The following is a 21,482-nucleotide window of genomic DNA, read 5'->3' as shown; positions in this document are numbered from 1 at the left end:
AGCACAGAGCCCGACACGGGGCTCGAACTCACAAACTGCGAGATTCTGACCTGAGCTGAAGTCAAGACACTCAACTGACTGAGCCACCCAGGCGCCCCACTCCTATTTCTCCCTTAAAGCTCCAACAGCCATACTCATTTCCTTCTAACGAACAAATAGATTTAGCTTCTTAGTGATTGAACCGAATTTTGGTTTCCATTTGAAATTCTAGGGGCGCCTGGGTGGCTCAGTCGGTTAAGTGTCCGACTTCAGCTCAGGTCACGATCTCACGGTCTGTGAGTTCGAGCCCCGCGTCGGGCTCTGGGCTGATGGCTCAGAGCCTGGAGCCTGCTTCCGATTCCGTGTCTCCCTCTCTCTGCCCCTCCCCCGTTCATGCTCTGTGTCTCTCTCTGTCTCAAAAATAAAATAAACGTTAAAAAAAAAAATTCGAAATTCTAGACGGACACACCTCTGCTTTTTATAGGTTTGCTTATTGTGCTAATCTTGTTTGGTTGAGAATAAATTGGACCCTGGGGAAAAGGGGATATTTTGGGTCATCTCAGCTGCAGACTGCTCAGGATCTTTTCTATTAAATTTCTGGCAAGTCTCAGTAACACACATTCAACATATCTTTTTTTCTTTTTTTAAGTTTAGTCATTATTTTGAGGGAGAGAAAGTGCAAGTGGGGGAGGGGCAGAGAGAGTAAGCCGGGCAAAGAGAGATTCCTGAGTGGGCTCTACCGCCAGCACCGAGCTCGACGCGGGGCTCAAAACCACAAACTGCGAGGGGCGCCTGGGTGGCGCAGTCGGTTAAGCGTCCGACTTCAGCCAGGTCACGATCTCGCGGTCTGTGAGTTCGAGCCCCGCGTCGGGCTCTGGGCTGGTGGCTCGGAGCCTGGAGCCTGTTTCCGATTCTGTGTCTCCCTCTCTCTCTGCCCCTCCCCCGTTCATGCTCTGTCTCTCTCTGTCCCAAAAATAAATAAACGTTGAAAAAAAATTAAAAAAAAAACAAAAACAAAAAAACCCACAAACTGCGAGATCATGACCTGAGTCAAAGTCAGACGCTTAACGGACTGAGCCGCCCAGGTGCCCCCATTCAGCATGTCTAACATTGGAAACAGCCTTGGTAATGATGGTTTGGGAGGACCGAACCGACGACGGCACTTTAGAGGCTAATCTATTTCCGTCACACTTGTAATAGCCTCATTGTTTTTCCTGATTATAAACATGATACGTACTAATAGAAAATCAAATAATACAAACTCGAAGAAGCAGAAATGAAAAGCCTGCCAGAAAGTGGGCTGGGGCGGAGTAAGATCCGCCCAGGGATGGAGTAAGGGCGGAGTAGGATCCAGGGATTTGTAATAAAAAGCGGTGTTTTCTCCATACTGACGGGGCCATTGGGGCACAGATATGTCCGTGCAACCTCATTAGAACAGAACACCAGGATGCCATACTTTACTCAGGGCGCATGGTCAACTACGAAGAGCAGTGATTCAGGCCACATCCTGGGGAAAGCCACTATTTAAAAGATGTAGCAGCAGGGCACCTGGGTGGCTCAGACCGTTGAGCACTTGGCTCACGTCATGATCTCATGGTTTGTGAGCTCGAGCCCCACATGGGGCCTGCTGCTGTCATCGCAGAGCCCGCTTCGGATCCCCTGCCCCCCACCCCCACCCCTCCACCACTCATGCTCGCTCTCAAAAATAAAGATTAAAAAAAAAAAAAGACGTCGGAGCAAGAGGGAGATTGAGCCAGGCTAGAAAAAGGCGTGCTTAGGAGCTTACGCTTTGCTCTCAGACCTGAGTTCAGATCCCAACTTGCACTTACTAGCCCAGAGATCTTGGACAAACATTTTGTGCTGCTCTCAGCCTAATGTGGTGGCTGGACCGGCCCCTGTGGTTCTTACGCTAACAAGATGCCTTCAGCAATAACCATCAGGAAATTTGAGGACCAAAAAGGTTTATTATTCACAGGTCCTGGTTCTGCTTTTATCTAGGTGGGGGGTTTAGGCCCAGGCTTTGGTGGGCTCGCTCTAGATCGGTGACTTTAAAACATAAGATTGTGAATTTATTTATTTTTAAAAATTTTTTTTAACGTTTATTTATTTTTGAGACAGAGAGAGAGCATGAACGGGGGAGGGTCAGAGAGAGAGGGAGACACAGAATCGGAAACAGGCCCCAGGCTCTGAGCTGTCAGCACAGAGCCCGATGCGGGGCTCGAACCCACGAACCGCGAGATTGTGACCTGAGCTGAAGTCGGATGCTCAGCCGACTGAGCCACCCAGGCGCCCCAGCTGCTGGGAGATCGTGAATTTAAAGCGCTGGAAGAGAAAAGCAAATGGCCCAAATGGTCGCATAAGGAAATCAACCAAGATTTCTGAAACAAAGGAGCCCGGTGGGGGGTGGAGGGCGGGTGCGGAGAGGTGGCTGGCTCTTTACCTTTAGGTGGCTGGCAACCCGTGTTTTTTCGAGATAATCAGTCATCTCTGAAGTGGATGCCTCTAGCACTTGCATTGCAAAAAAGAAACACCAACTCTCTGGAGCTTACACTGCAAGACACTTCCATTCTTTTTTTTTTTTTTTTTTAGTTTTTTTTTAATGTTTTTATTTATTTTTGACACAGAGAGAGACAGCATGAGCAGGGGAGGGGCAGACACAGAAGCCGAAGCAGGCTCCAGACTCCGAGCTGTTAGCACAGAGCCCGACGCGGGGCTCGAACTCACGGAGTGTGAGATCATGACCTGAGCCGAAGTCGGATGCTTAACCCACTGAGCCACCCAGGCGCCCCAAAACACTTCCATTCTTTAGGGCTCAGTTTTCTCACCTGTAAAGTGGGGATGACGATAATACCAGTGCCTACCCTAGAGGGTTGTGGTGAGGCACAGTTGACAGGTCTGGTGTGCAAAATGCTTAAACAGTGCCTGGCACAGTAACTCAAGAACAGAAGATATTGTTATGATCATGACTTTTATTGGTAGAAGAATCGAGGGAGAGTTGTACCATGTAGCATCTGGGGAGGGAATAATAAATGGAACTGAAAAATATCCACTGGGTTTGGCAACATGAAGGTCACTAGTACATTAAGGAATAACAATTCCAGGGAGGTTGTGGGTAGAAGTTCAATTGCCATGAGTGAATGGAAGGTAAGTAAATAAAGGCATCAGAATAGCAGAAAGAGGGATGCCTGGGTGGCTCAGTCGGTTAAGTGTCCAACTCTTGATTTCGGCTCGAGTCACGGTCTCGCGGTTCCTGAGTTGGAGGCCCGCGTTGGATCCCCTGCTTGGGATTCTCTCTCTCCGCCACCCCTGCACCTCTCTTGTGTGCTCTCTCTCTTTTTCTCAAAATAAATAAATAAAACTTTAAAAAAAGTAGCAAAACGATGGAACAGGGGCACCTGGGTGGCTCAGTCAGTTAAGCATCCGACTTCGGCTGAGGTCATGATCTCATGGTCCGTGAGTTCGAGCCCCGCATTGGGCTCTGTGCTGACAGCTGAGAGCCAGGATCCTGTTTCAGATTCTGTGTCTCCTCCTCTCTCTGACCCTCCCTGTTCATGCTCTCTCTCTGTTTCAAAAATAAATAAACGTTAAAAAAATAAAAATAAAAAAAAAGCAATAGAACAGAAAAGTGAGACCAAAATCAAGTTCATGTTTACATGGGAATTTGCATATCTAAGTCAGCAGGGAATGGATGGACTATTCAGGAAATTGTGCTGGGAAAATAGGCCATCCGGGCTTCTGGGTGGCTCAGTCAGTTAAGCTTCCGACTCTTGATCTCTGCACAGGTCATGATCTCACTGTTCGTGAGTTCGAGCCCCTTGACGGGCTCTGTACTGAAGGTGCAGAACCTGCTAGGGCTCGGTCTCTTTTCCCCTCCCCCCTCAAAATAAATAATCTTTTTAAAAAAAAAAGAAAATAGGCCACCCTTTAGGAAAAAATAAAATGAGACCCTCCCACACAAACACTGGCCACAAAAATAGATTCCAGTTGGATTAAAAACAAATTCTAAAAATATAAGAGAAAATATAGGAGAATATTTTTATAGCTTTAGGGGTAGAAAATGCTTTTCTAATTGTGACACAATCCAAAAACCATATAAGAAAAGACCGACAGATTTAAACTTATTAAAATTAAAAAACCACCCTTTGTATTGAAAGATACTATAAACAAAAGTAAGAACAGACTACACACGGGGAGGAGATAATTGCAACCTACACCACAGACAAAACATCTTTCTCAATTGTAAAAAGAGCTACAATTCAATGAGACGCAGGTAATTGACAGAAGGGGCAACGTAAATGGCCAATTAACATATGAAATGATGCTCACCCAAGGTCACGGTGATTAGGGAAGTGCAAAAGGAAACCATGAAATAGATCTTTCATCCATCAGATTTGCAAAAAATAAAAGATGATAATGCAATGGCTGCTAACACCAGCTGATTTCATTTATGTTGCCGGGAATGTAAATTGATACAGATTTTTTTAGAGGGCACATATGGTGAGATCTGTCAAAATTTTCAATGCGAAAACCTTATGCTCCAGCAATTCCACTTTTAGGTATACGGCCTAGAGAAACGACTGCACACTTCATGACAAGTGTATTCACTGCAGCGCTGGATAGGGGAATAAAAAAATCTTTTAAACACTTTAAATTTCCACCAACAGAGCCACGAAGTGAGCTGTGGTACCGCCGCCCCAGGGCATTGTATTTGGCAGTTGGAAAGAATGTGGTAGGTCTGCGTAGACTCACATGGACATGTCATTAAGTGAAAAGAGAAGTCACAGAATGAGACACAGACCGTGATGCCATTGGTATAAATCCACCTTTCACAATAAGACAGCAAACACATCCCCCCGCCCCCGCCCCGTATGAATGCACAGAAAAAAAGATCGGCAAAGAGAATTAACAAACTGAAAATAGTAGTTACCTCCTAGGAGAGGAGAGTGAGTACATGTATCGGTCACATAGTTAAAAATACATTTAGAACAGAGTGAAGTTTAAAAAAGGGAAGCAGATAAAGTGGGCGTAGACCGCTCGTTTAAAAAGCTTTCCTGGACTGGGAGAAAGAGATAAGGCACTGTCTAGGGGGAGGCAAAGAGGTCAGGGGCGACTTCTTTTTTGTTTTTTAAAGTTTATTTTTTGCAGTCCTCTCTGCGCCCAACATGGGGCTCGAACTCACGACCCCGAGATCGAGAGTCGCATGCTCCTCCAACTGAGCCAGCTGGGCGCCCCATGGGTGATGTTTCTGAGGCAGAGAGAGAGATGATGATGATGATGATGGTGTTGAGGGCTTGAACAGGAGCAGAAGCTTTGAGAATGTGAGAGAAAGAATCCACAACACGGAGCAACTAAATCGTTGTGGGGGATCTAGCACGAGTTAGCCAACTGGCATACAGTGGGTATTCGGTACCTATTTGTCGAGTGAATGAAATCTATATTGATGGGAAACCTAAAACAAAGAAAACCCTTCTGAGTGTTTACCTTTCAAGACCAAATGTATCCATCGAACGTGTCAGCTAGGATGCCGACGACGAGGGTAGACAATAGCCTACGACGTGCTGAGTGCAACGGAGATGAAGGTGTTGATAAAAGAGTGGTTCACGTCGTGAGTTATGGGGTTCGGCCCGGGCTGAAGGACATGAGGCCAACAGGGGGCTGACAGCCTGTGAGATAACAGTGGTCAAGGCCCCAGAGGACTCCATGAGGTGAAAGACCGGGTTTAGGAGGATCGGAGGGGCAAGGGGGTTGGAGAGATGTGAGCCTGTGGTCAGAGAGCGGGGTGTTAGAGGCAGGATGTCTTGGGTGAAGCTGGTCTGGCTAATGGTAAGGCATGGAGTTGGCTGGAGCAGGGGGAGGTGACAGTTGTGAAGTTCAGACAATCAAGGCATAAAGAGGCTAGAGGTTGATGGGTTGTCCGCAAGCACATTGCAGTCACCCAGAATGGGGAGAAGGACTGTGGGTCAGGTGACAGCAGAAGAGGGTGTCTGGGGGTGGGGGCCGGTCGGTTAAGCATCCGGCTCTCGGTTTCAGCTCCGGTCACGGTCTCACGGTTCGTGGGTCCGAGCCCTGCGTCGGGCTCTGTGCTGACAGCTCAGGCCTGCTTAGGATTTTCTCTCTCTCCCTCTTTCTCTGCCCCTCCCCTGCGCGTGCTCTCTCTCTCTCTTAAAATAGACTTTTTTTTTTCTTTTTTAAGAGGAGGGTGGTGTGCGTGTCAAAAGGAGAAAGGGTTTTACACCGAGGTAGAGAGGAGTCCCAGTCCAGGAGTGGCACTGAGGGGCGGCACGAATGCCCACCCCGCTGACCCCAAGGCACACAGGCTGTGGGAGAACAAGCTGCCTGTGCTAGAGACGGCCGCCAGGTACAGATGCCCTCAGGGTTGCGGCATCCTGGGGTGGGGGGGGGGCCGCGGAATTAGGTTTCCATTAGGGCAAAGAGGCAAGTTCTCTGAAAAGGAAGATGACCTAGGCCAACACTGCTTACACTTTAATGTCGCACACAAGGCCTTGAGGCTCTTGAGAAAATGCAAATTCTGGTCCTGTAGGTCTGGGTTGGGGACTGACTGCATTGCCAGCAAGCCTTCAGCTGATGCCCGTGCCTGCGGTCCAAGGACCTCATGCCCGAGTGGCAAAGCCGTAGGCAATTGTGTTTATCGTGGCTCAGTGGTGGTGGTGGGGGGGTAGGGTTCAAAGGGCATAGTGGGAGTGTGTTTACAGGACGAGAGCTGGGGGGGGGGGGATGAGTCCAGGGAGGACAGAGCGGACTAGGGACGGGGGTAGAGGGAAGAAGAGGTGCCTGCAGGGATGGTGATAGACTGAATTAGCTGTTATTACTTTGGGCATTGTTCCAATAGACTTGACCTTGTGCCACCTTGGTTTTGCTGTCCGAGACGGTTGTCTGTGACCAGGCCTCGTGAGTCTCTGGCAGGGGAGGCTCGGATGGCTGCGTCTGCACGGAGGACCGGCACGCAGAGAATGCATGTGCAATGCAGAGCAAGACACCAAAAGATGGTGCGGGATGGGACCTTCCAGACGGGCCAAGGTTTAAGGCGAGTGAGAAGAGTTATAGAGGCAGGAGATTCTGGTGGCAGTGAAGCTAGAGGGCAGTGTTTTTAAGAAGGGACTGGTCGGGGCGCCTGGGTGGCTCAGTCGGTTGAGCGTCCGACTTTGGCTCAGGTCATGATCTTGCGGTCCGGGAGTTCGAGCCCCGCGTCGGGCTCTGGGCTCACTGCTCAGAGCCTGGAGCCTGTTTCAGATTCTGTGTCTCCCTCTCTCTCTGACCCTCCCCCGTTCATGCTCTGTCTCTCTCTGTCTCAAAAATAAATAAACGTTAAAAAAAATATATAAAAAAAAAGGGACTGGTCAACAGTGTCAAGGAGGACGACCACTGAAAAGTGCTCGTTGAGCGGTAAAATCATTAGTTTTCTACACTGTTTAAGAAACCCAAGGTCATCTGAAAAACAATTTTTTTAAGTTTATTTATTTATTTTGAGAGAGAGAGAGAGAGAGAGAGCGAGCGCGCACACAAATGGGGGAAGGGCAGAGAGAAGGAGAAACAGAATCCCTAGCAGGCTCTGAGCCATCAGCGCAGAGCCCGATGCGGGGCTTGAACTCACAAACTGTGAGTTCATGACCTGACCTGAGCTGAAGTCAGAGGCTCGACCGACTGAGCCGCCCAGTCGTCCCTCATAATCATAACTGTTTGAAAGTGAACCATTCAGTGCCATTTAATACATCCCCAGTGTCGTGCAGCCATCACGTCTGCCTCGTTCCAAAACATTCTTATCCCCCCAGAATAACTCCCTTTCCCCTCTCCTCTTATTCCCTGGCAACTGCTATTCTGTTTTCTCTCCCTGTGACTTTGACTATTCTAGGCACACATCTAAGTGGAATCGACAATGTTTGTCCTTTTGTGTCTGGTTTCTTTCACTTGAAGGGTGTTTTCAAGATTCGTCCCTACGGCAGCGGCAGCGCATATCAGTCTGTTCTTCCTCTTAGGGACTCAGTAACATCCCATTGTCTGGAGATCCAACATTTTATTCAGCCAGCCAGCGGTTGATGGCCATTGGGTTGCTTTCACCTTTGGGCAGTTGTGAATACCTCATTGTTCTTTTTCCGCTCCCAGCTAGCTCCCTTGCCTCCTACCTACTGGAAATCTCCCCTGGACCATTATCTTTGTTATTCCTCTCTGGAATGCTCTTCTCCCAGATCCTTCATGGCTCTCTTATTTCCATCGGTGCAGCTCAAAGGTCACGTTGCCAGGGAAGCCTTCCTGGTCACTTTTGTTTATTTATTTATTTATTTATTTATTTATTAGCATTTATTCATTTTTGAGAGACAGAAACAGAGCACGAGAAGGGGAGAGGCAGAGAGAGAGGGAGACACAGAATCCAAAGCAGGCTCCAGGCTCCGTCCGAGCTGTCAGCACAGAGCCCGACGCGGGGCTCGAACCCACAAACTGTTAAGATCATGACCTGAGCCGAAGTCTGAAGCCTAACTGACTGAGCCAGCCAGGCGCCCCTCTCCTGGTCACTTTTTATCGCCACTATCTTATTGTCTTCACAGAACACGTCACTATCTGAAAGGAGTAAGTAATAATGTCCAGGCAAGGAATTGTTTTGTGCTTTTGGCCTCCTTAGCTAGCCAGTGAGGCCTGGGGACTCATTCTTAGAATAACGGTTTTAAATGCCTAAAACACGACTCTTATACTAAAAATACAGTTCCCGAAATGTTTTCGAATTGTGACTTAGTAATCCACGTCCTTTGTTAGTTCCCAGAATATCTATACACAGGTCCACAACTCTCATCATTTAGAAGGTGTGTAAGTATAAAGGCTATTTTGAGATATTTGCAACAACTGCGATAGGAAATCAACATATCGGTGATTTCCATTGACTGTGAAATCACACGTGCTGCTCAAATTCCTGTAGCTCGTTACGTACCCTTGTGCCTGAAGAAATTGCTAAGCTTTCAGGAGAGCTTGGTGGCAACGAGGTGGTTCTTTTCCTACCCCAAGTTCGTGGGTCCTGTGAATTCTATCCATAGGCCCCTTGGAGGTCCGTGGACCCCAGATGAAGAGCCTGTGCCCTAAAACATGAGTGACGATGAGGGGTGGGTTATGTTGGCGATGGGTTTTGGAGGAGATGGAAGAGATTGTAGGGAGGCAGGGAATGAGGAGCAAGAAGAAAGGTGCCCTCTCCGCCCCTCCACAGAGCTCGGGTGTGAGAGATGTAGAACTGCCCAGCTGAGAAGGTTTATGAGGGAAGCCGCGTCTTTGAAGGGGAGTCAGGTATCGCCCAGGAGAAGGGAACGTTTGTGCAGAGACTGTCTCCGGGAGTAAGGGGTTTTGTTTATCATGGACTGGAGACCAGTGAGCACAGCAGAGTGGGGTGGAACGCTTACTCTATTCCAGATCAGCATGCTGGACACCGAGGACACACAGGTGAGTAAGACAAAGGTAAAGGTAGATCACCCCTTCAGGATTAATCTAAACCGAACGCTGTGGGTTCATTGCCTGGTTTGGCTGGTCTGATCCAGGCACCGCCTCGGGGACCCCTAAGAGCCTGACGCAGGAGCTGAAAGAGAGGCCCAGGGTATTACCAGGGACTGGGGTGGGGGGCTAGAAAAAGCTCAAAATGCACTCTTTCCGTTCCTTTCATAGAACCAAAAAAATCAAGTAAAAAAAAAAAAAAGAAAAAGAAAAGAGTTATATAATGGAGACAAATGAGCCCATCACCCAAAAGTTAATTAGATAAGTCTAAGGGATGCACCCCCCCCCCCTTACTCCTAATTCTTCAAGAACCTTCTAAGGATGTCTGCAACCAAGAGATTCTTGGATGCTGTTACCCTTCAGAATGATGTTTGGCTCAGAGGGATCAAAGGAAGAAAAAAAAGGATCTTATTTTTAGATTGTTCTCTGGAGCTCCAGAGATACCTTGCATGGATCTCTCCTCTGTATGTGGCTCTCAGAATCTAGGATTTGGTGATTCTCTTTTATTTTTTTTAAAGCTGTTTTCCCTTCTCTACCGGGGGATCTTTCAAAAAGGCTCAAGTTGGGGGTCTCCTGCAGGTGGGAAGCGTTGGCTGGTCCCCGCACCCCCTTTGATCACGTTTCCATCAAGCAGTGGGATCTGCAAACTCTATTCCCCGGGGCTGGATGACAAACCTCTCCTAGCTTGAAGGGAGGAAGCCCCGGACACTGCAGACAGACCGGGAGATCAGAGAGACAGATCAGAGAGACGGGGAGATAAAAGCAGAGGCAAAGCCGAAGCAAAGCTGACCTAGTTAGAGCAGAAAGAGGCTGCAGGGGCGGCAGGAGTGGCCTGGGAGAAAAGAGACAGCTTCCCAGGACAGGGAGGAGCCGAGGGCTGGCTGTTGTGTAAGACGCCCTGGCAGGACTTGGGGTCATAAAGGGGATTCTGCGTGGAGACTCAGTGAGCTGTGTGTGTGTGTGTGTATGTACATGTGTGGAGGGTGTGGAGGGGAGCGTCTTTACCAAATTTTGTCCAAATGCTTAGGTTTTAAAGTCACGCTCTTGAAGGAAATGAGAACCAGAAAACTATCTGGCCCTCGGGGGAGCCTCGTAGGCAGTGCCATGAACCCAGCAAGACTGAGCAGAGCCCAGAGCCTTCTGCCAACATTCCCCGTCCTGGCCATCCCCTGGGACCCAGCTCCCATACTAGGCGCTGGGGGGAGACGGAGGAAGCAAAGACGGGGGGACCCAGTCTGGAGCGCGATCAGCAACCCCCCGACCCCCAGAGATGCCAGTGAGCGCCACACTGCATCGGGGCCCCATGGGGGACAGAGACGTGCCCGTCGTGGTCTCTGCCCCTCAGAGGGACGCAGTCTATTTGAGGGAACGGTGATCCTCGTGAAGCAAGAGTAAGCGATCTGAGGTCACAGAAGGGGTTTCTGGCAGAGGTGGGGAAGGCCGTGTGGGAGAGAAGGTGGGCATTCCATGGCTCCTGAGGTCTGGGAGGGCAGGATTGGGACGAGAAGAGAGAAGTGGGGCATTCCAGAGTGAAGGTACACGGATAGGCCTAAGTTTGGCTCCTGCGCGGACCAAGGAGGTGGCCGGCCTGACGGGATCGGAGGCCCACTGAAGGGAGATGGAGAAACCTAGCAGGATGTGCAGAGTCAGATTACCGAGGGCATTTTAAACTTCTAAAAGGGACTGGATCAGGGCGCCTGGGGGGCTCAGCCGGTTGAGCGTCCGACTTCGGCTCGGGTCATGATCTCACGGTTCGTGAGTTCGAGCCCCGCGTCGGGCGCGCCGCTGTCAGCCTGGCAGCGTAGAGCCCGCTTCGGATCCTCTGTCCCCCTCTCCTGCCCCTCCCCCGCTGTGTTCTCCCCCGAATAAACAAATATTAAAAACTAAACTAAAAGGGGCTGGATCGAAATCCCAGCTTTGGCAGCCATCAGGCCATTTCCCTGCTCCCCCCTTTAGCTACAAGCCTATCGTGGAATTCATCGACGCCCAGTTCGAGGCCTACCTGCAGGAAGAGTTGAAGATCCGCAGGGTCCTGCACGCCTACCATGACTCCCGCATCCACGCCTGCTTGTACTTCATCGCCCCCACGGGTCATTCCCTGAAGTCTCTGGACCTCGTGACGATGAAGAAACTGGACAGTAAGGTGCGGGGGCAGGGGCGGGGGCAGGTGGGAAATCTAGCTTACTGGTCTCTTGTGCAACGCGGATGCCAGATTCCGGGAGAGGATTTGTGGCCTCCTCCCCCTCTCCTTCACTCCCTGTCCCTCAGACGGTGTCCCAGAAAGATGGTGTCACGGACCCAGTGCCCGTGTTGCGTGCTTCGCGATCTGTTTTGCCAGCGCTGGGCGTGGGTTTATCCTGAGCCGTCTTTCGGCCCTGATCCCTCTTGGTTAGGACAAGGCTGGATACAGGCAAGGTGGCCGGCTGGGCCTAGGGGGCTCAGCCCTTGGCAACGGAAAGGTGTTTTTCCTTTGCTCCAGTATTCACTGGCCTGTCCTAGGATCAAACGTGCAAAACTTGACTTTGAGAGTTACTGTTCTCTATGATCCGTAATTATTTCAACAACGACCGCTGTTGCTTGTCAAATCCTCGTCCTATGCCACTCCCGTGTGGGGACCTCATGGAACATCTCCTTGGATTCTCACAACTCTGTAGGCAAACGCTATCATCCCCCATTTACAGAAGGGAAAACTGAGGCTCTAAGAGACTAATGACTTGCCTGTTGTCATATAGCCAGCTCCCGGCAGCATCTAGATTCGAACTCGGATCTGTGACACCGACTTATATGACCTCCGTTCCGGAGAAAGGTGGTGGGGGGGGGGGGTCAGGCACGTCCCGCTTTAAGAGAAACTGGAAAATGTAAGTCCCACACCAGATTGGACAAGAATTCTTCATGTGAAAGGATTATTTGCTTTCCGAAAGAATCGATGCAGGATTCTTTTTTTTTTTTTTTTAATTTTTTTTTTTAACGTTTATTTATTTTTGGGACAGAGAGAGACAGAGCATGAACGGGGGAAGGGCAGAGAGAGAGGGAGACACAGAATCGGAAACAGGCTCCAGGCTCTGAGCCATCAGCCCAGAGCCCGACGTGGGGCTCGAACTCACAGACCGTGAGATCGTGACCTGGCTGAAGTCGGACGCTTAACCGACCGCGCCACCCAGGCGCCCCTCGATGCAGGATTCTTAAAAAAAAAAACAAAAAAACAAAAACAAAAACATTTCCCCCTGACATTTCATATGTGCCTGGCACTGGGACCAGTACGTGAGATGCAATATTTTATTTTCCTCCTTCCAGTAATCCAGGGTGGCAGATACTATTATTCCCATTCACTCATGAGAAAACTGAGGCACAGAGAGCCTAGTAGGTTGCTCCGGGTCAGACAGCTTGTGATAGGTCTACGATTTGGACCTAGCTCTCTCTGACTCCAAGGAGTTTTCACTTTACAAAAGTCCAATTTATATGCGCTATTTACTAGCTAGCACCTCAGTGCTAAAAACCGACATTCAGCTATGATCAGAACAGGAGTAATTTTTTTCATTTTTTTGCAGCACCGAGCTCGCCAACCCGTGACTAACTGCCTGCTCTGGAAATGTCATCATGCCCTGCGTGTCCTGTACAGGGCAGCAGAGAGCCACGCGCTGGTGGCCTGGTGGCTGGGTTGGGTTAAGTAGGCAGCCTTTGGCAGGTGTGTCTATGGGGACCAGGTGAAAAGCGACAAGGGGGATCTGCTCTGCCTGCTGTCCCACCTTGGCTTTGACCTCCCCCCAACCAGCCTCCTGAATAGACTTCAAGAAAGGTGCCTGCAGGGTCTGGTCCTTTCACCTAGCACCCGGAAACTGGCGGCAATCTCCAGAGGTTCTCCTAAGGCAAAGTGCCGAGCAGGCAGAGTTCATCTTCCAAGTGTAGGGCTCCTTTCGGGGGCCCAAGCACCACCCACGCTGCCGCGCGCGAGCCTGCTGGCAGGAACGCCTGTGGTCTCCGTGTGAACCTGAGTTTGGGTGTGCCCTGTCTCATGAAGGCATGTGCATTTCACGATTCTTTACTTTCCAGCAGCAGAAGCCTTGTGCCTTCTTGGAGTAATTTCAAGGAGCAGGGTTCAGGTGGATTGAACTTTGGGGTGGCCCTGGGCCCTCCCCCTACTGTCTGAAATCAGGCATGTCTACTTGCTTGCTTTATGCGGAAACTAATCGTGGAATGAGGGCAGTATAACCCTTTTTGCATGAAGACTCGATCAGACTGTAACTGAGAGGGTCTCCTTCATCCAGCCGGGTTGGTCCATAAGTTTGCTGCCAGAAGGGGGCTGGGTGTGCATCTTTACCGAGCTCTGCCCTGCCTCCCCTCCGTGCCGTCACCCAAGTGGGTGGGTCACTGTCACAGTGACTGGGGCTAGCCTGCACTGGATAGGTTGGGACAATTCACTGTTAACAAGGAGTGGCCACCTCCCCCCTCATCAACCACAGATTCTCAGCTGTCATCCTTCTGCTTTGAATCAGCCAAGCAGTGGGGTGCCTCGGTGGCTCAGTCGGTTAAGTGTCCCACCTTGGCTCAGGTCGTGATCTCATGGTTCATGGGTTCAAGCCCGGTGCCGGGCTCTGTGCTGACAGCTCGGAGCCGGGAGCCTGCTTTGGATTCTGTGCCTCCCTCTCTCTCTGCCCCTCCCCTGCTCGTGCTCTGTCTCTCTCTGTCTCTCAAAAATAAACGTTAAAAAAAAAAATGAATCACCCAAGCAGTGCTATTGATATTAAGATATCACACAGCTCATGAGCTTGGGTCTGAGCTGGTTAAGACTATGGGTTTAGGAATAAGGCTAAACTTGGATCTGGATCCCAGTTCTGCTACTTACCTGCTCTGTTGCCTTGGACAAGTTACTTAGCCTGTCTGTGCCTCAATTTCTCATTGTAAAACGAGAGGGTTGTTGTCAGGATGAGTTGGCTTAATCCATGTACTCAGCACTTAGCAAACAGCACCCATTGTCATTTATTCTATTGTAACCTGGCTACAAGGGGGCCAGTCCCAGACCATTGGGTTGAGCTGTTCCTTCTGACAGCTGGTGGAGGTCCTCTGTCACGCTGCTCTCAGCCACAGATCACCAGCAATGATCCCACTTTGCCCCTTCCTTCCCTAGGTGAACATCATCCCCATCATTGCCAAATCAGATGCCATTTCTAAGAGTGAGCTAACGAAGTTCAAAATCAAAATCACCAGTGAACTTGTCAGCAACGGGGTTCAGATCTACCAGTTCCCGACAGATGACGAGTCCGTGGCAGAGATCAATGGAACCATGAACGTGAGTTCAACAGGGGTTCAACTTTCTGACCATTTGCTGTTTATTTGTATTATTATTATTATTATTTTTTAATATTTTTTTTCAACCTTTATTTATTTTTGGGACAGAGAGAGACAGAGCATGAACGGGGGAGGGGCAGAGAGAGAGGGAGACACAGAATCGGAAACAGGCTCCAGGCTCTGAGCCATCATCCCAGAGCCTGACGCGAGGCTCGAACTCCCGGACCGCGAGATCGTGACCTGGCTGAAGTCGGACGCCTAACCGACTGCGCCACCCAGGCGCCCCTGTATTATTATTATTTTTACAAATTAGCCATTAGACATCCCTGTCCGTTTTAGTGTCTTCAACTCTCGATCATCTGAGTCTCAGGGGTTTGTGAGGAAGGATCCAGAACCAAAACAGCTCCTCTCCCCTAGTGGTGGCTGCTTGAAAGCCTCAGAGATGTAGAGATTAATTGCCAGAGACCGAGGGAGGGAAAGGGCAACTTCAGGAAGAGTCTGGAGCCGGGAATTTGGACCTCTCCGGCCACCCTCCTCTTTGATGCCGCCTTGGTCTAAGCCAGCCCCCACGGGACCGCCAGAAAGGCAAACGGTCTTCATCTCTGACCCAAACAATGCCATGGCAACCACGGCCAAAAAGTTGGCTTGCTCCCGAGACTGCAGGATAATCTGTACTCGGAGAACGGAGCCCTCTGCCCCCAGGAGGAAAAATGACATATAGCCTCCGATTTGTCTGGTGACTAGAGAAATGTTCTTTTTAAGTTTCGGGGTTATGCTTTGCTTTATTAAGTGTGAATGAATCAAAAAAACCACCCCGACTTGCCATCTTTCCACTCCTTTCTCATTTCCGCCCCCCGCCCCCAACTGGAGGAATGAGTAACGAGGGACGGCGGGGAGTCCTCGTGCTTCTTTACAACGTGTTGATGCTGTTGCTGTGAAATCTTCAATGTTGTGATTTCAAGGAGACAGCTAATGGCTTTCAGAAAGCCTCTGCTTTGGGAACAGATTTTTTTTTTTCCTCCCTGTTGAGAGGCATCAGTTTTTCCTGATGACATAATGCCTGGGTATAGCCAAACTCAGGAAAGCCTGGTAATAAAAGCCGTTTTTAGAAAACTTTTCTGCCGCCGCTGCCCCCAAGTTATCATTATGGCATCAGCTGCCCACCTCCTATGAACTGGCCAACAAATGAGCGTAGCAGGGCGGTAAATCATTGTCTCCGCCTGACTTCCTGCCCATCCGTACACCTGAGATATGTTCGTGACGAGGAGTCCCTCATCATCTCTGACAAATCTGGCCCCGAGAGCGAGGCTCTGTGGCTTGTGATGGGCGGGGTTCTATCCTCTGACCGATCTGAGCAGGAGAAAGAAGGGGGGGGGGGGGTGAACAGAGAGATGGGTGCCTATTCTCTCAAGCAGTCAGGGCGTGTTGATGGAAGCCAGGCTCTGTCAAGAGAAAATCTGAAAGGGTGCCTGGCCTGCAGAACGAGGGGAGCCTAGAGAGAAGGGTCACACGGTGTCACTGGCCCTGATGTCCGGAAACGTTCATTCACCTCAGAGCATCAGGCCCCGTAGATAACGTTCAAACTTGGGTTCCCTGCTGGGGCGCCTGGGCGGCTCAGTCGGTTAAGCGTCCGACTCGTGGTTTCGGCTCAGGTCGTGATCTATCGGTTTGTGAGTTCAAGCCCTGCATCGGGCTCCACACCCAGCGTGCAGAGCCTGCTTAGGATTGTCTCTGTCTCCCTCTCTCTCTCTGCCCCTGCTGTGTGTTCCCCCTCTCTCTCTCTCTCTCGCTCTCTCTTTTTCAAAATAAATAAAATAAACTTAAAAAATTATTATTTAAAAGAATTTTTTTTTTTAATTTTTTTTTCAACGTTTATTTATTTTTGGGACAGAGAGAAACAGAGCATGAACGGGGGAGGGGCAGAGAGAGAGGGAGACACAGAATCTGAAACAGGCTCCAGGGTCTGAGCCATCAGCCCAGAACCTGACGCGGGGCTCAAACTCACGGACCTCGAGATCGTGACCTGGCTGAAGTCAGACGCTTAACCGACTGCACCACCCAGGCGCCCCTAAAAGAATTTTTTTAATGTTCATTTATTTTTGAGGGAGCGAGAGAGGGACGGAGAGGGAGGGAGACACAGAATCCAAAGCAGGCTCCAGGCTCTGAGCTGACAGCACAGAGCCTGACGTGGGGCCCGAACTCACAAACCGGGAGATCATGACCTGAGCTGAAGTGGGATGCTCCACCCACTGAGCCACCCAGGTGTCCCTAAACTTAAAAAAATTATTTAAAAAAACCCTTGGGTTCCCTACAGCTACCTACAGGTAGCTTTCAGGCTTGCGGTTTGCTTTGCTAAGAACAAACAAGGTAAAGAGTTCCCCGCAATCTCGAGGCGTCCCCCCAAAAGACCTCTCACTCCTTTGCGGATCAGGAGTGACAGTCATTTGGGGCTCAGCTTCAAGGTTGGAAACTTCTCGCGCTCTGAAGCCGCGGTTCTCAGCCACGCTGCTCTGGCTTCGAAGAGGTTCTGGGTCATTCCTTACAAGCGTGCCAGTGTTTCACTTTGAAAAACTAAATTTGAGCGGCTTTAGGGTTATCCCTATAATAACACCACTCAGCACCCATTCCTCGACATCCCGCTATGCTTTTTTGAGCGGGAAAGCGCAGGCCTGGACTTGGGCAATGCCCACGGGAGGGGGGCATGCATGCGAATGCCCCTTGTGAGGGGCAGAAAGGGTGGGGAGTGGCTGCTCTGAAATACATACACGGGATGGCTCAGCCTGTCAGCCACCGGAACAGCCGTGTCGAAAGCCCCCAAGGTCTTCGGACAAGCTGTGGTGTACGGGGCCGTGTCATCAGAAACCCGGGCGTGGGTGGCAGGAGGGATGGGTGCTGGCCTTTCAATCCTGGATTTGACTCCAGCCCCATAGCCTCAGCCACCCCAGCCAGTTGTCACGGGGACTGGTTTGGAGGAGGTAGAAGAAGCCTCTTGCCTAAGTGGAGAAGAGTGTGCGGCCATCCCGCCGCTCCCTGCTAGGGATTTTCTAGGGATTTTCACAGCAGGAAATAAGAGTAATGAGGTCACAGCCTCTGCCTTGGCTTATGGGTGGGTCTGAGAAACCACTTCAGATTGGGGGTCGACGAGAGAAGGACGTTGAGAGGTCTGGCTGCCCACCGCTTTCAACCCTTGCTCTGCTAACTCTCAGGGTTGTGGACGTGAATACTAAAAATTGCGGGGCGCCTGGGTGGCTCAGTCGGTTAAGCGTCCGACTTCGGCTTCAGTCGTGAGCTCGCGGTTCGTGAGTTCGAGCCCCACGTCAGGCTCTGTGCTAACAGCTCAGAGCCTGGAGCCTGCTTTGGATTCTGTGTCTCCCCCCTCTCTCTGCCCCTTCCCCAGTCACACTCTGTCTCTCTCTCTCAAAAATAAAATGAACATTAAAGAAATTGTGGTTTACGTACACAATGGAATACTACGCAGCAATGAGAAAGAATGAAATCTGGCCTTTGGTAGGAACGTGGATGGAACTGGAGAGTGTGATGCTAAGTGAAATAAGTCATACAGAGGAAGACAGATACCATATGTTTTCACTCTTATGTGGATCCTGAGAAACTTAACAGAAGACCATGGGGGAGGGGAAGGAAAAAAAAAGCTAGGGAGGGTGGGAGCCAGACCATTAGAGACTCTCAAAAACTGAGAATAAACTGAGGGTTGATGGGGGGTGGGACGGAGTGGAAAGTGGGTGATGGGCATGGAGGAGGGCACCTGTTGGGATGAGCACTGGGTGTTGTATGGAAACCAAGTTGACAATAAATTTCATATTAAAAAAAAGAATTTTTTAAAAAAAATACTAAAAATTGCTACGTTGTTCAAATTGAAAGTTGTTCTCTGAATGGCTCAAACCACAGCCAGGGGCCAGGAAATAAGCCCAGCTACTTGATTCGGCTCAGTTGGTTGGCCATCTGTGAGGTCTTGGGTTTGGCTCCCCCAAAGGCACACGACCCCGGTGAGGGCACGTGGGTGACGTCATCAGTAGGGTCGCAGGGAGACCCACAGCCGGCCGCCTCTCCCTTCTCCTGAGGCGGCAGGGCCATTTCCAACGTTGGCACGTCCTTTGGCGAGCATCACCAGTCAGAGCCTGAAATGGGAAATCTTGTCCACTCCGGGAGGAAGCCACTCCTTATCAGACAAGGAATAAATGGTCCTGACAGTCTCCATTTCTTTTTTTTTTTTTTCAACGTTTTTTATTTATTTTTGGGACAGAGAGAGACAGAGCATGAACGGGGGAGGGGCAGAGAGAGAGGGAGACACAGAATCGGAAACAGGCTCCAGGCTCTGAGCCATCAGCCCAGAGCCCGACGCGGGGCTCGAACCCACAGACCGCGAGATCGTGACCTGGCTGAAGTCGGACGCTTAACCGACTGCGCCACCCAGGCGCCCCAGTCTCCATTTCACCAGGCTGAGGCGAACGGTCATCCAGCCTCCCAAGCGTAATGGTTGTACTGGAGCAGGAATAGAACAATTCGTGCCAATTGGATCATCAAACACTTTATTTTTTTAAGTTAGGTTAGGATCCTACTTTTTTTTTTTTAATTTTTAAAGTTTATTTATTTTGAGAGAGAGAGAGAGAGAGAGGGCACAAGCTGGGGAGGGGCAGAGAGAAGGAAAGACAGAACCTCAAGCCGGCTCTGCACCCTGAGCGCAGAGCCCGGGGTGGGCCTCGAACTCAGAAACCGTGAGATCGTGACCTGAGCCGAGATCAAGAGTCGGATGCTTACCTGACTGGGCCACCCAGACGCCCCTCACCAAACGCTGTAAAATATACTGAGAGGAATTTAGGGTAGACACGAGGTGAATCTGAGAACAGACTCCCAAGAGGAGGCTTGAGAGTATCTCTTGCGTTTTCTGGGACTAGGGCTTCTGACACCTGGGGGGCAAATCTGCCCGTGGTTCAGCCGCCGCACCAACTTGTGGCCTTCAGGGTCTCCTCCCTGGGCCCCCACATACAAAGTGCCACCCCCGGGAGTGTGGTTGGTTGGTTTAGCGCCTCCCCGCTCTGCTCGACTTCCTCCTGGTTGTCAAAGCCACCGGGCTCTCAAGAGTGGCAGAAGTAGGGCCAGACAGAGCCCGGCCCCATGATTCCCTGCCCTTCATGGTAAGCTGGCTTCCAGCGGATGCCATCTAAGCCAGGAGGCAGAGCGCAGGCTCCTGTGGGTGGCTGGGAGACGCTGGCAGCTAAAGCGCCGTGTCCTTCGTGCCCCCCAGGAAGATTTGGGCCTGGGAGTTAGGGACCTAGACAGGTCGCTTCCCCCAAATCATGAATGGGGTGTATGATAACCGCCCAGTAGGGCTGTTGAGACAGGCCAGTAAAATCTGCCTGGGAGCCCTCGGAAACGATACCCTTGCATATACTTATCCGGACAGACTTGGATGCCAGTTGCAAAGTGTGCTGTGGGAGGTCTCAGGAGCCCTCTGAAGCTGCCTTGGCGGGGGCTGTGTCTTGGAGCGGGGACAGATAAAATGACAGCGCTGTAAGGCAGAGGGGAAGCAAGTGACCCCGTCATTCTAACTAACAGTGTCTTGTGGAGATAAAAATAACAGGCCCAAGGGAATAAAAACCTGACGTTTTTTATGCCTTTATTCTCTTCCTGGTGGTTTTTTTTTTTTTTTTTCCTCCTTTCCTCTAGAACCCAGAGAAGTCCCTCCCACTTGACATGCCCTCCTCCATCACTTTCAGCTGAGAGCCGGGGGTGCGTGAGAAAGATACAAGGCGGTTCTCTTTCTCACCTCCTCCCTCGGTCTAGCCCTCAGGCATCGCCGCCCTCTGGCACTTTTGTGTCACGTGGCTGAAGCTTTGGAACCTCTTCTGTGCAAGAGAGACAGCATTTTCCCAGAAAGTGTTGGAGGGTGGATTTGAGATTCCCAACATGTCTTGGGGCCCTGAGTGGGAATGAATTGTGCCCCGATGTCCCTCCTACAAAGCCGGGTGGCAGAAGTCAGGGAGGCTCTGGCCCTTGGGCAGGGTTTTCAGGACCTCGGTGCCCCCTGAATTTTTCCAGAATTGAACTGCTTCTTATAATCTGGCCTTGCCCGGCCAAGTTCACCCCAGGGTTTAGAGTGCTCAGCCCATCTGCTGCTTGGACCCCCTACATGGGAGTGGCAGACCAGTGGTGGGCTTTGAAGCCAGATAGACCCTGGGTTCCGTCCCTGGCTCTGGTCCTTACTACGGTGTCTCTGCTGGCAACTGGGCCTCAGTTTCCTTCTCTATAAAATGGGGATAATAATACCTAACTTCACAGTGCTGTTGGAAAGATTCAATTGTTACTACCTCCTCTGTGAAGCCCGCTTAGATTTCACGAAGTCAGCTGCTCCCTCCTCTGTTCCTGCAGCTCTTGAATCTCTGTTTATAATCTAGACTTTACTGTAGTATTATTGCTGGCATGTCTTTCTCCCCTACCAGACTGTGCGCTCTCCAGGGGCAGGCTCTGAGCCTTCTCAACGTGGTACTACTATGCCTAGCACATAGCAGAGGCTCAGTAAATATTTGTAGAATGCATGAGGAAGCAAATGAGTCCAAATATCTGAGACTGAGGCCTATTTCTCCAAGCAGGCCAAGGAAGCTTCCCCCAGCGGACTTTTACTTGTCTGTGTAAAGCCCTTTTGGGTAAAGCCCCACCCAGGATCACCTGGTTTGTAAACACTGTTTTATTCAGTGGCTCCACTTGGCCAGTGG

General features: G+C 50.5%; 1 protein-coding gene across 8 annotated transcripts in view; it reads left to right on the top strand.

The window, feature by feature from the left end:
* The window catches only part of SEPTIN6 (septin 6), a 68,004-nt gene that overhangs the window by 24,991 nt on the left and 21,531 nt on the right, over positions 1–21,482 (top strand). For all 8 annotated transcript variants that reach the window (XM_019824222.3, XM_006943961.5, XM_019824218.3 and 5 more), the window contains 2 exons: positions 11,422–11,608; positions 14,591–14,752. In XM_019824222.3, the coding sequence (XP_019679781.1) occupies positions 11,422–11,608; positions 14,591–14,752 (349 nt within the window). The remainder of the gene's footprint in view (positions 1–11,421; positions 11,609–14,590; positions 14,753–21,482) is intronic.

The sequence above is a fragment of the Felis catus genome, chromosome X, assembly GCF_018350175.1.
Source record: "Felis catus isolate Fca126 chromosome X, F.catus_Fca126_mat1.0, whole genome shotgun sequence".
NCBI lineage: Eukaryota > Metazoa > Chordata > Mammalia > Carnivora > Felidae > Felis > Felis catus.
Note: the sequence above shows the minus strand (reverse complement) of the source record. Positions and strands in the feature narration are given on the sequence as shown.